Raw genomic sequence first — 17,796 nt, 5'->3', positions numbered from 1 at the left:
CTTACAAATATGCATTGCCTATACTATTTTCACTCTAATATAAATGAGTAAATATATGGAATAATGGTAGCATCCAGTCCCATAACATCCCATTCAAGGTACAGGGGTCCAAAGTGGGTCCACTTTAATCCAGAACATATACAGTAAGAGTATATAACCTGTACATATTCCTAATAGCATTACATGAGCAAAAATCTATCTATTCTCTGCATGGTTGGTGGGGGCACCTCTCATCCACTCACTCAGAGTAGCACTGGGATGCAAAAGCAAACCAGTCACAACAATACAAACATACAACCAACATCTAACCTACCTTCCCTCTCCAAATATCATCAACTCTGCCACCTTACTCCTTCCTGGGAAACATCGTGACAGATAGTCATGAGAGAAATGCCTCCAGGCCACTTCCTCTTCACCAATACACTGTTTCACTCTTATCTTCTACACTACACAGCCTCCTTCTTCCAACAGCACTCTTAATCTTACTTTCCACAACTCTTTGGTACTGGCAGTATTGCAACTTTCCATTCATGAACTATCCAAATCATCAGCCATGTAAATTACTGAACCATCCATTACTCATCATATCAAGCCTGAGTAAGTCTACTGAAGGACAAAGGCCTCTCCTATCTTTTTTTCCACTATGACCTACTGACTGTTTCCCTATGCCATCCAGTCCTACCAAGTCTCCAAATCTCATCTCCTAATATAGTGCACTGTCTGCCTTTTTCTCACTCACATTAAAGGTTGGCCTAATACTGGTGGGTGACAAGATGGCCGCCTGCTTGTCATCAGTCTTCGTGGGTGATGAGAGGGCCGGGTCCTGTGTTTCCTCCCCACTCTTAGCCCCCTCCTCCCCATTCTTGGCTCCCTCCTCTCCTGTCTTGGCTCCCTCACTCTCACTGGACTTCCTCTTGCGAGTGACTCTCTTGCGGTTGTCAGTGCCAGCTGCAGTCAGGGCGGCCATGAATCCTCCATCATCTGAGAGTGAAGCTGGAGAAACAAAAGAATCATATATAATCTGTCCATCTCTCAACAATGCCTTGTAACTTTCCTTCCAGCATCTCAACTAACACCACAAAAAACACCCTACAACTTGCATGTCAAAATACTGAAGAGTCTATATCAATGTATACTAATGTTAAGTATATTATTAATGACTATTTTTAAGCAAATTTTTCCATGATTAATGTTATGGAAACAGCATCAATGCAAAGACCACGAAGAAAATTTCAAATTCAATACACTAAGTATGTAATAATTACGAGACCTATACTGATATTCACTATACAATACTTAAAACCTAACCTTAAAGACTTAGAATAAAGCATATGCTATCAACTAACAATAAATATGAAATGATAAACTGCTCTAACATACAGTACAGTATTAGGCTATATGGAAAATCAAAATAAAACAAATGCACGAGGGGATATGGTGGGCAGCCAGTCAGTTTGTGGGACAACACAAATTGAAAATATTCATTAGTTAGTTGGGAGGAGAGGTGTACCAGTCTGAAGTGCTGCAGCCATTCATGCTCACACCTGCAATAGGAAAAACATCACTATTAATACACACTTCACTGAGCATTTACCATTAAGACTATACCATTCCGTATGTATAAAAGTAGATGAAAAAAAAAAAAAGTTTAATGAAATGCAAAGCTCATTTCCTACCTGCTCAAATAAGAATAAACCGCATTACAGTGTCTTCCCACAAAAATAGTAACAATAATAATAAAATTCATTAATGGTAGATTAAGCTAGAACTGAGTTCACTAAAAAGAAGCCCAATGGGATTTTTATTTTATCAGTAGCAGCATCACTGATTAAAAGAAAAAATCATACATTGTACATAATTAAAGTCTCATAATTTGCATAAAGGCATCCTCTACATCCATATAGGTTTTCTAAAGGACACCTGTTGCAATGGAAAACAGTACCAAAAGTACCAGTGAACTCTGTATCTGGAGAGAGAGAGAGAAAAAAAATCTTTCTCTTCGATGAAACACATGTAACTATGTTCCAGAAGAAAATTTGCCTACAGGTATCAGCAGCAATGGCCAGAGGAGTATGTGATGGGGGGGGGGGATAAGGACAATTTTGACCAACTTAATCCACTCAGCATCACGGTTTGACCAGCTAAATAGGTATCATGTAAAGTACTTGTACTTTGACAGTTGTAATCAAGTACACTTTTTTGAGTACTTGTACTTGGGATTTAAAAACTAAAATACTTGTACTTAAAGCCACCTAAACTTGGACTCAAGCCTGAATCACTGTTGACAAGAAAATAGACACCAGGTAAATTATTCAGCAGTCTGAATAAACTAATTGACCGGTAGCAGGAGTGCATACAAATTTGCCCCCCCCACCCCACCCATACCGTTCTATGGGTGAAGGGGGTCCAGGTCCAGGCCTTGATTATTCTGGTACAGTACTTGATTTTGGCTTAGACTATTCTCCTGACATGAGGGAAACTAGGGTATTTTGTATTTTGTCCTCTCTCTCTCTCTCTCTCTCTCTCTATTTACATAGATAGATAGATAGATAGATATAGGCAAATAGGTAGATAGATAAAAAGATAGATAGAAATATAGATATGCAAACATGTAAAAAAAAAAATATTGCTCTCTCGGAGACCTCTCCTTTTATGTGAAAAAAAAAAAATCTCCACTCTCCATTTTTGACCAACTCAGTAATTTTTTGACCAACTCAGAAACAAACCTTGGGGGGTCAACCCCCCCCCCCTGTCGGCCCATCTCAGGGTATCAGTACATCATCCATCCAAACATCCATTGCCAGACGCCATGTATCCCAGACAGGGTGGCCAAGGGCTTAGAGTTAATTGTTTTTACAGGGAGGGGCACTAATCCTCCACCAACCCCACTTGACGTAGGGATGCCAACAGCATCTGGTGTTCCCAGGCGGTCACCCATCCAAGTACTAACCAGACCCAACGTTGCTTATGTTCTTTCATAATTAGTACACCACTAAAGTATGGTCTTATTCATTCAACGTCAGCTCATATTAAATGCTACATCAAGCCTTATAGGTTTTTTTTGGCAAGATACAAAGTAACATCAGCAACAACATTCCTGCACCTTTACTACTGTACACAGCACTGAATCACGTACTCCCTGGCATCTACCTTCCTCCTGAACGCCTGCAACTTCAAAATTATATAATACATCAGAAAAAGCTTTTGTAAGTATTTCTGCATGTAACAATGACAGTAATCGGAATGCAGTTTATTGTGTATGACAGATAATAACGAGGCGAACAACAATGAGCGTGAATTAAATGTTTCATGCGCATGAACCCGACATAATTACCAAGGCGCACCTGCGGTGAATGAACAGGTTTGTTTATACTGAATATCAGCCAACTGGAGACCTCCCAGCTCTTGAGTTCTAACTTTCTTGACAAAAGATTAAAGGACAGCATCACAGACTGACAATGAAACACGGTTAATGGACGCTGCCACACGTGACAGACAAAACAGGACAAAGGAATTCACATTTTTTCCCTGTTAATACACGAATACATGCTTTAGTGATTATTAGCTAACCAAGTCCTGCAACCCGTCTCCCTCCTGCCATATGATACTGTCCTCTGTTTATCTGTAAACTTATTCATTTCTATTTATCTGTTGTACCATGAGAACGTCTGGCTACTTAAAAATGGTTGGCTGTTATACTATAGATATGTGATGAATGGAGAAGAGAAATGATACGGCTGAGATGGTGTAAGTAGTGACAGGTGTAGTGATGGTTATGGTAGGTATGGTAGTGGTAGTGACAAGAATGGCAGTGCCGTTAGTTATAGCCTGTAATATATATGGTGGTAGTAGGTGTAGTTGTCCTGGTACTGAAATAGTAGTAGTAGTAGTAGTAGTGGTGGTGGTGATGGTTATCATCGTAGTGGTAGTATTGATTGTGGCAGTATCTGTGGCAGCAACTATGGTGTGATGATAGTAATTATCATGGGGGTACCGCTGGTCGTGGTGATAACGATATTACAGTAATGGTAGTGGTGGTAGGTGTGATGGTGGCAGTTGTGGTGGTAGTCGCTGTGGTGACTGGGAATGGTAGTAGCGATCAATATGGGGTGGTAGTTCTGGTAGCAAATTTATTATACTAATGTTGGTAGCTGTGGTCGACTAAGCCTTACAGAATGGTAATAATGTTGGTAATTGTAGTACAGTTAACATATAAGGAATTTGGGTAGTTGTGGTAGTTTGAATGCCAAGGTCGTGTGTGTGTGTGTGTGTGTGTGTTGAGTTGGTCGTGGTTACGCAACGTGGTAGCTAAGGAAAGAATGGTTGTAGGTGTGGTTACGAGGGTGATGATGGTAGTTGTAGTGTGAAACTTTTTTTTTTTCGGTTAAAAGGTCGAAGTATTATTAATATCGTGATAGTTATCATAATAATTGTAGTAGCTGTCGTGGTGGTTGTAGTTATGGTGATGGTAGTTGTGGTTATGATGATTATAGCGATGGATATGGTGATGGTAGTGTTGATTATGATGGTAGCAATGGTGGTTATGGTGATGGTAGTAGTAGTGGTTATGGTTGTGATGGTGTCGTGGTTATGGCGATAGTTGTGATGGTTTTAGCTGTAGTAGTGTTGCTTATGGTGGTACTTGTGGTGGTTGGAGCAAACGTGGTGGTGATAGGTGGCAGAAGTGGTGGTTACGGTGGTGCTTGTGGTAGTAGTGGTGGTGGTGGTGGTGGTGGTCGTCATGGTGGTGGAAGTTATAGTGACTTTGTTGATGGTTTGGTGGTAGTAGTGGTGGTTATGGTGGTAGAATCGGTGGTTATTGTGGTGCTAATAGGTGGCTATGATGGTAGTGGTGGTTATGGTTGTGGTAATGGTAGCTATGGTGGTGGCAGTGGTGGTTACAGTAGCAGCAATAGTGGGAATTATGGTGGTAGTAGCTGGAATTATGGTGGTACTTGCAGTCGCAGTTATGATGGTAGTCGCAGTTATGGTGGTGGAGGTAGCAGTAGCAGTGGTAGTTATGGTGGTGGAAGTAGCAGTAGCAGTGGGAGTTATGGTGGTGGAAGTAACAGTAGCAGTGGGAGTTATGGTGGTGGAAGTAGCAGTAGCAGTGGTAGTTATGGTGGTGGAAGTAGCAGTAGCAGTGGTAGTTATGGTGGAAGTAGCAGTGGAAGTTATGATGGTGGAAGTAGCAGTAGCAGTGGTAGTTATGGTGGTGGAAATAGCAGTAGCAGTGGGAGTTATGGTGGTGGAAGTAGCAGTAGCAGTGGTAGTTATGATGGTGGAAGTAGCAGTAGCAGTGGGAGTTATGGTGGTGGAAGTAACAGTAGCAGTGGTAGTTATGGTGGTGGAAGTAGCAGTAGCAGTGGGAGTTATGGTGGTGGAAGTAGCAGTAGCAGTGGGAGTTATGGTGGTGGAAGTAGCAGTAGCAGTGGGAGTTATGGTGGTGGAAGTAGCAGTAGCAGTGGGAGTTATGATGGTGGAAGTAACAGTAGCAGTGGGAGTTATGATGGTGGAAGTAACAGTAGCAGTGGTAGTTATGGTGGTGGAAGTAGCAGTAGCAGTGGTAGTTATGGTGGTGGAAGTAGCAGTAGCAGTGGGAGTTATGGTGGTGGAAGTAGCAGTAGCAGTGGTAGTTATGGTGGTGGAAGTAACAGTAGCAGTGGTAGTTATGGTGGTGGAAGTAGCAGTAGCAGTGGTAGTTATGGTGGAAGTAGCAGTGGAAGTTATGATGGTGGAAGTAGCAGTAGCAGTGGTAGTTATGGTGGTGGAAATAGCAGTAGCAGTGGGAGTTATGGTGGTGGAAGTAGCAGTAGCAGTGGTAGTTATGATGGTGGAAGTAGCAGTAGCAGTGGGAGTTATGGTGGTGGAAGTAACAGTAGCAGTGGTAGTTATGGTGGTGGAAGTAGCAGTAGCAGTGGGAGTTATGGTGGTGGAAGTAGCAGTAGCAGTGGGAGTTATGGTGGTGGAAGTAGCAGTAGCAGTGGGAGTTATGGTGGTGGAAGTAGCAGTAGCAGTGGGAGTTATGATGGTGGAAGTAACAGTAGCAGTGGTAGTTATGGTGGTGGAAGTAACAGTAGCAGTGGTAGTTATGGTGGTGGAAGTAGCAGTAGCAGTGGGAGTTATGGTGGTGGAAGTAGCAGTAGCAGTGGGAGTTATGGTGGTGGAAGTAGCAGTAGCAGTGGGAGTTATGGTGGTGGAAGTAGCAGTAGCAGTGGTAGTTATGGTGGTGGAAGTAACAGTAGCAGTGGTAGTTATGGTGGTGGAAGTAACAGTAGCAGTGGGAGTTATGGTGGTGGAAGTAGCAGTAGCAGTGGGAGTTATGGTGGAAGTAGCAGTGGGAGTTATGATGGTGGAAGTAGCAGTAGCAGTGGTAGTTATGGTGGTGGAAATAGCAGTAGCAGTGGTAGTTATGGTGGTGGAAGTAGCAAAAGCAGTGGGAGTTATGGTGGTGGAAGTAGCAGTAGCAGTGGGAGTTATGGTGGTGGAAGTAGCAGTAGCAGTGGGAGTTAAGGTGGTGGAAGTAGCAGTAGCAGTGGGAGTTATGGTGGTGGAAGTAGCAGTAGCAGTGGGAGTTATGGTGGAAGTAACAGTAGCAGATCATGACGTAGGGAACAGCGAATTTCTACGTACTTGTGTTACTAAGAAGCACTTGTTTATGGTGCAATGGTGCCTAATGTGATGCATGGAATAATAAGACTTTCAATTATGGTGGTCTGTGGTGATTATTGGTGCATGATGACCCTCTCCTGCACAATAACACTCTAATCATGCTTCGCCACACGATTATGTTCACCCTACCTAACGTCCTTGGAATGAAGTGGTTTTAAATTGATCTTCCCTAACCGTTTTATTCTGACGTCTTGTAAATTTCTGTATCAAGGTATTTCTTTTCCTTTTTTTTTTTTTTTTTTTTTACCACAGGGCATGATGCTTTGTACAGTACAGTAATTCTCGTACGGAAACTACTATCTCGTTCCCTTTCTGGATTCTACCTTATTTTATCTCGCAGTTCGGAAATGGGGCTGAGATGATGATGATGATGATGATGATGATGATGATGGTGGTGGTGGTGATAATGATGATGATGATGATGGTGGTGGTGGTGGTGATAATGATGATGATAATGAATAATGATGATGTTGATAATTAATGATCATGATGATGATGATAATGATGCCACCAGCCTTTTTTTTTTTTTTTCCGGCTTGGGGGAACCCGTAATGATGGGGTTAAGTTTGTACAAGATTTTTTTTTTTTTATTCGTTGTAGTCTAACACATACGGTACGTTGAGAGAGAGAGAGAGAGAGAGAGAGAGAGAGAATCTGGTGGCATATGATGAAATTTATACAGAATGGTGTCGATTTCATGGGGTCTAAATCTGGCGAGACTTGTCATGAGGGATTATATTATTCATGGTGACCTATGGTGGACGCGGCCAGAATGGTGTCATGGAGGCTGTGTGTGTGTGTGTGTGTGTGTGTGTGTGTGTGTGTGTGTGTCATAGTTAAAGTATACGGCTTTTCTAAGGAGTATGATGTGAATGTTATGCGTCTAATGTTTACGTACGGAGATGCTGTGTAGTAGAAATACGTAATAACCCATGGTCTAAAAAAAAAAAAAAAAAAAACGCCCAGTATCCGGTATATATAGATAGATAAATAGATATAGATATATAGATACAGATAGATAGATAGATGGATACAGGTATACTAGGGAGAGACGTCTAAAACCTGACATCAACCCCTATGTTTATAAACTGCTTTAGTAGCAGCGACTTGAGAAGAGAGTAGATTCTCGCCGTGTTTCTAGTTCTTGCTGTTAAAAAATATATCATAGTTACCACAGTGAAATTATCGTAAGTCTGTTCGTGAATCCCAGCCTAGGGTAAAGGCGCCTTTGTCTTGTTTAACCTTCTACACAAACAGAGGATTTCCCTAAGCAGTGGGAAAGCGTCTGGCGGTAACAAAATAAATAAAAATAAAAAAATAAACAAGTACATAAAATAAAAATAAAGTTACGATCATGGTAGGCTGAATGAACTGCTTTTAAATGCCACCGCTTCAAAACGAGTCTAATTACGGTACAGTACTAGTGTATTTACGGTGTTGGGTATAAGTGCATGATTAAATACGGTGATTATTAACTTGAAGGTGTCTTACGGTATTTACACTGCTTCTCATTAACCTTATAGTGTTCTCCGTTTTGTAATATTAATAAAGCATAGTGGCAGTTCGTATATTATCTTTATGCTCCAATATTTTCGCACTTACAGTTGAAATGGAACCAGCATCGTATATTGCATGTTTGCGTGTCGTAGTTAAGGAGCACGTGTGTGTGTGTGTGTGTGTGTGTGTGTGTATCGGCACGCAATTCCCACTGACTCATGCACGCTTCCCTTTAAACTGGAACTAAACCCCCCACCCCCTCACGCGCCCCCCACTATCACATCTCTGGCCGCTTTTGTTCGTATTCATTTTATTCAGTGTGTGTGTGTGTGTGTGTGTGTGTGTGTGTCCATCCCACTCTCACCACAGCATCATCATCATCAACCTTCACTCCCTTCCCATCTTCTTCACATCCTGCTAACGATATATCACTAATCACTATGTTTTCAAAGACCACCATCATCTTCACTTTCACTATCTCCACGGGCTCAGTTGGTTTCATTTTCCGTCATCTTCACTCACGCAGTTCCTTTATTCCCATCTTTTCCTTTGTGTTCATGGGCACTATCATCATCATCTCCATCTTCATTTTCACATCCATTTTCTGGCCTCTTCTCTGTCCCTTCATCCTTATCTTTCCTTTTTTCCTCATCTCCTCGTTACCTGGTGTTCTATTCATAAAGATTCTCGAGCCTAAACTGTATATTCCATCACTTATACAGCTCAACCAAAGTAAATATTAAAGCAAAAAATAAATAAATAAATAAAAAGTAATAGATTCCATACAATAACTGATATGAAGGCTTAATCTTAAAATTTGGCTAAGTTCCTTTATGAATACGACCAAATCAACCCTCCGAATCTGACATTTTTCTAATTCAATAAAATCGTCTGGTAGAGCAAGAAAAACCTGCAGAGGACGTCGTTGTAGCTAAGTTAGGGGAGTTAATCATTTTTACCCCCTCCCTACCCCCCATTCAACCCCTTACCCCTCCCCCACCCAACCTCTTACCCCTCCCCCACTCAACTCCTTACCCATTCTAATCGATTATTCACGTAATTCAAATCGCGTGGGATTAGTAAGAATTTTGAAGGTATGAACGATAAATGAGTAAATGGACAGGTTAGTATGACTGGGCACTTTATAATTCTCTTATTTACATGATTCGATTCTCCTGTTTTCTTTTCGATCCTATTCGTGTCATTTATAACTAACAGGGAGCGACTGAATGGTGATCAAGAATGAATTAATTACTGCGGACTATGGTAGAAAAATTATGGCGCCTAAGTAGCCTATGTACTCTCTTACAAGCTCTGTAATGAAGTACAATTGGGATCCCTCAGTACATTATTGCTGTGTGACAGTAATGCGACGGTGATGTTCAGTTTAGTACATCAAGTACTCATGGTATAGCCCTAACTGTGAAAATTATGCCTTGCCAACCACACTTGACTGATAAAAATCTTCATCTGGGTGGCTTGATAAAATGGTACCCTGTGATGTATATCTTAAATACGTCCTTGGAATAATAACAATAAATATTTTGGATAAGGTATGTAGCCTTACCAGGTGAAATTTCTCTATCAAATCCGAAGACGAGTGGGTAAAACTGGGCTAAGGTGGCACTGTTTAAAGGGTATTTCTCTTAAATTTAATAGAAAACAACCCCAGCACCGAATCATTATGCTGACACCTTCCCTCTAACTCTAGATTTAGTGTACAGTGTAGGTGTTTCATTTACAAATACTGTAACGTCTATTCAGATACCAAAAAAATAAATAACTAAATAAATATCTGACATAAGGCATACCACAATCACGCTGCCCCTCACATAGTACGTGGTCTCGTGTTCTCCTCTACGGCTTCACAACACTAATCTTCCTTCATATTATGCACCAATATTACGTCACTCTTCCCTTCCTTACTACACCCTGACCTAATTACTTGTGTGCTCTGTAAGCCTGCTGTTTATGTGTCCTCCTCATTGTACGTTTTATTTTTTCAACCAGATGCCCTGATTAATTCCTTCCGACGGATTTTTCCTAAGCTGATTACAACCGCCCAACGTAAAGATACTACTGCTGCTGCTGCTGCTGCTGCTACTACTATTCATAAAATAATAATAATAATAATAATAATAATATAAAAGATTTCGTGAACACACTAATCCTTCCAGACGAACCTCTTAAGCTGAATAAAATCGTCTACTGTTAGCCAGATTAAACAATAAATAAATAAATAAATAAGTGGTGGTACTTATGGAGTCAAAGGCAAAGTATAAGGTATGGTGGAAACTTACGATACGATGGGGAAGGGTTGGATAAATGGGGATAGATTAGGATAGGATAGGATACGAGAAACCAGAATAGGAGAGGAGAGGATAAGACAGGAGAAGAGAGGATAGGAGAGGAGAGGAGAGAAAAAGAAAGGAGAGGAGAGGATAGGACAGGGAAAGATAGGATAGGATAGGAAAGGAGAGAAGAGAACAGACGAGAGGAGAGGAGAGGAGGGGATAGGACAGGAAAAGATAGGATAGGATAAGATAGGATAGGAGAGGAAAGGAGAGGAGAGGATGGGGTAAGAGAAGATAAGACAATGCAAAGTAGGATTGGATAGGAGAGGAGAGCATAAGTTTGGGTGGGGAAGGATAAAACGATGACAGGATAAGGAAGGATAAGAGAAAATAAGATACTAAACTGAAGAGGGCAGGATAGGATAGGATATGCTAGCTAGGACAGGAGGGGAGGATAAAACAGGGGAAAAGGCTATGACAGGAAGAGGTAGGATAGAATAAGGTAGGTAAGGATGACAGGAAAGAAGAGGACGGCACAGGATATATGATAGGATAGGATAGGACGGGATAACAGGATAGGATAGGACAGGGTAGGGAGCGGCAGGGTAAGGAAGGGCAGGGGAGAGGAGGGTGAAGTAGGGGAAGGATAGTCATTACATTTTTTCCTAGTCTTTGTTCTCCCACACTTGTCACAAAAAATCACTTTCACTTTCGTTCTCCTTGTCTCTCTCTCTCTCTCTCTCTCTCTCCTTACCCTCACTCTCCCTTTCAATTCCTCGTCTCTCTCTCTCTCACTCATTATCACACACTCTTCCAGTCCCTTCTTCGTCTCCTTACACTCACTATATTCGACTCCCAATTTCACTGCTAACACACACACACACTCTCTCTCTCTCATTTTACTTACTTTCAATTATTCCTCTGCTTCTCGCATCTCTCTCTCCTTTCCCTCTCCCATTTCCATCAAAGTCCCTACTCTTTCCTCCCTTTCCACACAAATAACCTCTTACTCTCTTTACCCTCCATCCATCTCTACTTCCATCTCTCGTTTCCGCCCTTCCACCCTCCCCATTCTTACCTACATCCCTCTCTCTCCTCCTTCCTTACCCTCACTCCTGTCTTTACTACCTACTTCCATATTCTCCCCTCTTCCTGCGTCGCTAATGACTTCAGTCCCCTTATCTCGAGCCTTCTCCCTCCTTCTTCATCCTCATTTTCCCCTCTATCCATCCTTTCCTTCCTACCTCCCTTCCATCCTTCCAACTCTTTACTTCCCACGCATCACTTGATCAATAATTCCCCACCCCCCTTTCTCTCTCTCTCTTCACAAGCCTCACTAACTCAACCTGAATTAACTAGTAGCGTAACTTAAATAGGACTGAACTTCTATCTGTCCGCACAATGCATAAATAAATAAATAATCTTGTGGCAGGCCGTGTTTTTCAAGGTAACTATCTCTACCGGAAGCACTTATCTTTGTATATATTTATGTACCAGGGTCTCTCTCTCTCTCTCTCTCACACACACACACACACACACACAATTATCATACCCTTCTCTTTACCTTACATATCTTTATTACAGCTCTCACCACCATTCTTCCAAATATTCTCCACTTACGCTCACATTATTATTATTATTATTTTTTTTAATGCATATATTTTCAACTCACTTCACCATCCTCTCATGACGGATTTCACGCCTTTTTTTTTTTTTTTTTCAATTATTTACGATTTACAACTCACTTTACGATTTATAACTCACTTTACGATTCTCTCCAGCATTCTTCATTAATTCACGCTTTCACTTTCGTTCTTTTGCCTTTTCATACACTACTTACAACTCTCGCTTTTTATATGACCGATTTACAGTATTTCTTCACCGCTTTCATATATTCATTTCATTCACTTGGTCCAGACACTTCATTCACTTATTTCAGGCAGTTCATACATTATTTCCAACTCTTGCTCTTCATCAATTTACTCATCAATTCTTGACCCCTTTCATACATTATTTCATTCAATTATTCTTGACACTTCATATATTATTTACAACTCTTGCTCCTCTTTCATCATTTTACACACATTTATTCTTCACTGTTCTTTCATTTCTCATACATTTTCATTTACAACTCTCACTCTCTCTTCTACTAATTTACCGTTTCCTTTTGCGTTCTTTCACACATATATTTTCTTTATTTTTAAGTCGCTTTTCCGCCCTTCTCAAATCATTTACTTGGGTACAATGTCGACCGTTTCTCAAATTTTTATCCATCGTTTGTTGTAGCTCTTAAACCCCCTTCATATACATCCAAGTAAAAAAAAAAATAATAACAACAACAGTAATAATAATAATAATAATAATAATAATAATAAATAAAAATGGAAATGAGTTAACCCTTTTACCACGATATTTGATTTTAAGCTACTTCCAGACGGTTTTATTTGCTATTATTTTATCCTTATTAATTACAGACGGTTTCATTCGGCACAGGAACCGTACTTAGTTATGAGATTTTAAAACACTTATTCTTACATCGTGATAATCGTCCTTATTTTAATTTTACTAACTCCAGACGCTTTTCTTCAGTCGTGGGAAATCCTTGGCGGTCAGACGGTTAGGAAATAAGAGTTGATTCCTGCGAGTCATTTAGTTTTGATGACGATTTACCGAGAAAAAAAAAAAAAAACGAACGATTTTTAATACCAAATGAGAATAGGGAAAATGTGTGTGTGTGTGTGTGTGTGTGTGTGTGTGTGTGTGTGTGTGTGTGTGTGTGTGTGTGTGTGTGTGTGTGTGTGTGTGTGTGTGTGTGTGTGTGTGTGTGTGTGTGTGAACTTTGTCGCAACACAATTATGAACAAACCTGAAATAAATGTAGTGGAGTTATAATCAATACGTTCCAGCGCTGCCTTGTTTATTTATTTACTGGGGAAGTTTGGAAGGTCAGGATATTTACTGGTTAATCAAGAAGTTGGGGGGCTAGGATCAATTATCTAATAACAAATTTAATAACGTGAGGTTAGTTATTATAATGCCGTATATTTATTGTGGAGTGCGATGGAAAGTGGGTGCGTGCGAGGACATATGCAGAGAAAGGTGGTAATTATTTATGTTTCTTATGGGTTTATGTGTATTTAGCTGATTTTCTCTCTCATCTCTATCGATTATCTTTCCCTCCCTCTTCCTTCCTTTATTCCCTACCTCTCCTCTCTTTCTCCTTCCCTATTCATTCGCTCCGCTTCCTCCCTCTTCATCTTTCCTTCCCTACTTTCCCCCTCCATTCTCACTTCTCTTCTTTCTTCTCTACTTCTTTCCCTTCTCTCTTGCCTTTCCTTCCTTAACCATTCCCCTTAATATCCATCTCATTACCACTTTTCTTCATTCCCTTCCTCCCTCCACTCAACTTTCTTCTCTCCTCTCGAACTTCTTCCCTCCTCCCTCTCATCTTCCCATTCTGCTATTTCTCTCACTCATCCTTCCACTCCATCTTCCTTTCTCATACTTTTCACAATTCATCTCCTCCTCCCACCCTTCTTTCCTCCCTTTCATCCTTCTCCCTCCCTCTCTTCCTCCTCTATCCTTCCACAGCTCTCTCTCTCTCTCTCATTTCCTGACTAATTCAACCCCTTCCTATATCCTTATCACTCATCCTTCCCTAAATTTCTTCCTTTTCCATCGCCCCTCCCATTTTTAGTCCCCTTTCTCCCTATCCCATTGCCTCTCCTTTCATAATCCCCCTTCTCCCTTAATATCCTCCCTATTTTTCTTTGTTCTTCTTGATTTGCCCCCTTTTGCTAGCCTATCCCCTCACTACCCCACTCCACTCCCTCTTTATCTTATCTTAGTATCTACGACTTGTCCTACCCTCCTTCCCTCTATTCTCTATGATCTTAGCTACCCCACCATCCTCTCAATTCCCACTATCATTCCATCCTCCCTGCCCGTCATCTCCTTTCCTCCATACCTATTCTATCCCTCTCTTCCCTATGCTTCCCTTTTTCTCTTCCGCCCCTTTGCCTTTTATCTCCTTGCTCTCATCCTCTCACTCCATCTCTCTCCCTTCCCTACCTTCCTTGCTGTCAAACATTCACCCTTCATTCCTAATCTAACCTGTCTGTCTACCTGTCCATCCCCTCCCCCCCTCCCTTTATCCCTATATATATCCCCTATAACCTCCTTCCCCACCCTCTCCCGTAACCCCCCCCCCTTTCCCACGTATCCCCTTCCCCTCCCACTCGACCCTGCTTCTTTCCTAACCTCCCATGCACCCTCCCTCCCTCCCCCACCTATTCTGTTTCTGTCCTTCCTCCCTTATTCTTCTCTCCCTCCTCAGTTCCATTCTACCAAACCCCTCCCCCTCCATACTCTCACCCTTTTCTCCCCGTTCCCTCTCTGCCATCCCTATTTACAATCTGTTTTCTCCTTACTCCTCTTTCCTTTCCACCTTTCTCCCTCTCCTCCCTCCAGCTCACCATTTTCTCCTCACTCCCCCCTCTCCCTTTTCTGCCCATTCGTCCCCCCCCAACCATTTTTCCCTACTCCAGTTCCCTCCCTCCCCCCCTTTTCCCCCTACTCCATTTCCCCACCCCTTTCTCCCCATTCCACCTTCACTCCCTCCCTTTTCTCCCTACTTCCTCTCCCCCCCTCCCACACTTTTCTCCTTACTTTTTCTTCCTCCTCCTCCCCCTCCCTCCCTCCCACCCTTTTTTCCCCTAATCCCACTGCCCTTCCCATCCTTCTCCCTCCCTATTCTCCCAACTCCCTCTCCCTCCCTCTCATTTCCCTTCACCCCCACCTCCCTTCCTACCCGCCTATCACCTGTTTTTCGTCCTTACATTACCTTCATCTCTCCTAATTTTCTCATCTTCCTGTCCTGCACCTGAAAAAGCATGGGCAACACCTTAACTCTTCTTCCTAAGCGATTTATTTTGTCTATTATACCTTCAACACTGTCTTACGCAATTTCCATCACATTAATATTGAAAATTTTGGCATCAATAAACAAGAGAGTAATATTTTGCACATTACATCTTAAAATTCCTTTTTTTTTTTTTTTTTACATCGAGTCTGCAAAAAAAAAAAAAAAAAAAAAAAAAAGATACTGCGATGTGGTGTGCTAAATAAATCGCTAAGGAAGAAGTGTTAGGTGTTACGGGATCTACTAAGTTCACATTTCTACCCTCCTATCTACTCCCTGCTTCCTGTCTACTGCTTAATATTCCTTTCTCCCCCACCCTTAATCCCTTCACTACGAGCTGAATAACATAGCCAGGTAGCAGCAAGGATAATAATAATAATAATAATAATAATAAAATAATAATAATAAAATAATAATAATAATAACAACAACAATAATACAAGCAATGGTAACAAGAAATAATAACAGTAATGATAATAATAACAATAATAATAATAATAATAATAATAATAATAATAATAATGTGATAATAATAATAATAATAATAATAATAACAATAATAATAATAATAATAATAGTAATAATAATAAAAGATGAACAGTAAAATCGCCTGCCAATAAAAACAATAAAATCATTAGACATACAAAGATGATATTATAATCAATCAAAACTTCATTCTTTGCCATCTACCTAATTCCTAATACTCCCCTACTACTACCATTACTGCTACATTGTCTACCTTCTCCCTGATATTCTCACTACCTCTCCTACTACTACTACCATCCTACCAACTACTCCCTAATATTCCCCATACCTTTCCTAATACAAATACTGTACTACCCTTCCTACACTTCTTCCTCCCTACTTACCTAATATTCTCCCTACTTTCCCTAATACTACCCTCCCTACATTCCTCCCTATGGACAATACCTACTTCCTACCTCACTACTTCCTACTACTATCCTCCCTACATCTCTTACCTAACAAACTACTACCTAACATTGTCTACTTGTCCTACATTCCCTACCTACCTACTCCCTAATATTCTCCCTATCTCTATACCCTTCTATCTTCTCTACCAAATCCCTAATATTCCTCTACCTATTCTACTTCCTAATATCTCCCTACTTATATTAATTTCCTCACCTATATACTCCCTAACCTCTTTTCTCCCTGTCTCCCTTAAAAATAAAATAACTCTCCCTCCACCACCAACTTTATCCTTTACACGTTAAATCTACACCTAAAATCTTTGCCCTCTACCTCAATTATTTCTATTTTTCCCTATCTTCTAGTGCGTTACCTCTCCCCTATCAACACCTCCCTCCCTTCCTCACCTGTTCCTACTTTTCTCACTTCTCCCTTAACTTTACTGGTCTTTCTATCTCCCTGTCTTACCCTACTGTCTTTCTTCTCCCTCTATACAGCTCCCTTTTATCTCTAAATAAACAATCACCCTCCCTTCCACCACACTTCCCTTCCCATATTCAATGTTACCCTAATCTACCTACCACTTTCCTTACGTCTTACCTAAATCTCCTTCCCCCCTTTCCTTTCATACCCTACACCTGTCATTCTTTACCCACAATCCCCTTCCCTACCTACCTCCTACTCTACTCACCTGCCTACTGGACCCCCTCCCCTTTTCTTTACATTACCTACTCACACCCACCCTCTCCCTCCTTATACACAGTTTACACACACACAGTACCGTTACCTATCCTTCCTGTGTCTCAGTACTACACTCTTTCCCTACTTACATCCCTTTTCTTTTCCTCTTTGCCTATCCTCTAAATTCCTCCCATCCTAATTATATCAATCATACTGCTTCCCATGTTTCCACCCTTCCCGCTCTCTCTCCCTACCTTCCACACTCCCTCCCACTCACTTTTTCTCCTCCATATTCATTCTCTCCCTCTCACTCCTTCCTCTTCCCTACTTCCTCCCTCCTATCCTTCCACACACACACACAACCTTTCCCTGCCACACACTCCTCTTTTATACTCCCTCCTACTCACCCCATCCTTTCCATACTCCCACTCACTCCTACTCTTCCATTCTCCCTCCCACTCACTCCTTCCCTTCCATACTCCCTCCCACATACTACTTCCCTTCCATTCCCCCTCCCATTGACTCCTTTACTTTCATTCTCTCTTCCACTCACTCTCCTTCCATACTCTCCTCCCCCTCCATTCACTCTTTTCCTTCCTACTCACTCCTTCCCTTCCTTCCTGCCTTCTCTTTACATTCCAATGCCCGTTCCTTCTAAACCTTTCCCTGTCTTCCTTCTTATCGATACTTCATTAACTCTAATCTATCAATCTCCCTCCCTTTCCCACGCTACCCTTATCTCTTTCCTTCCCTACCTTCCTGCTTCCCTTCCTCTCTCCCTTTTCCGGCTTTCCCATCCTCC

At 41.3% G+C, this 17,796-nt stretch overlaps 1 protein-coding gene across 1 annotated transcript in view; it reads right to left on the bottom strand.

Moving 5' to 3' along the window:
* The window catches only part of LOC145404827 (uncharacterized), a 113,678-nt gene that overhangs the window by 10,554 nt on the left and 85,328 nt on the right, over window positions 1-17,796 (bottom strand). Inside the window, exon 6 of the mRNA XM_080276325.1 lies at window positions 740-993. Within this exon, the coding sequence (XP_080132451.1) occupies window positions 740-993 (254 nt within the window). The remainder of the gene's footprint in view (window positions 1-739; window positions 994-17,796) is intronic.

Source organism: Coenobita brevimanus, chromosome 65 (genome assembly GCF_032717465.1).
Source record: "Coenobita brevimanus isolate Jiangsu-jjx chromosome 65, ASM3271746v2, whole genome shotgun sequence".
NCBI lineage: Eukaryota > Metazoa > Arthropoda > Malacostraca > Decapoda > Coenobitidae > Coenobita > Coenobita brevimanus.
Note: the sequence above shows the minus strand (reverse complement) of the source record. Positions and strands in the feature narration are given on the sequence as shown.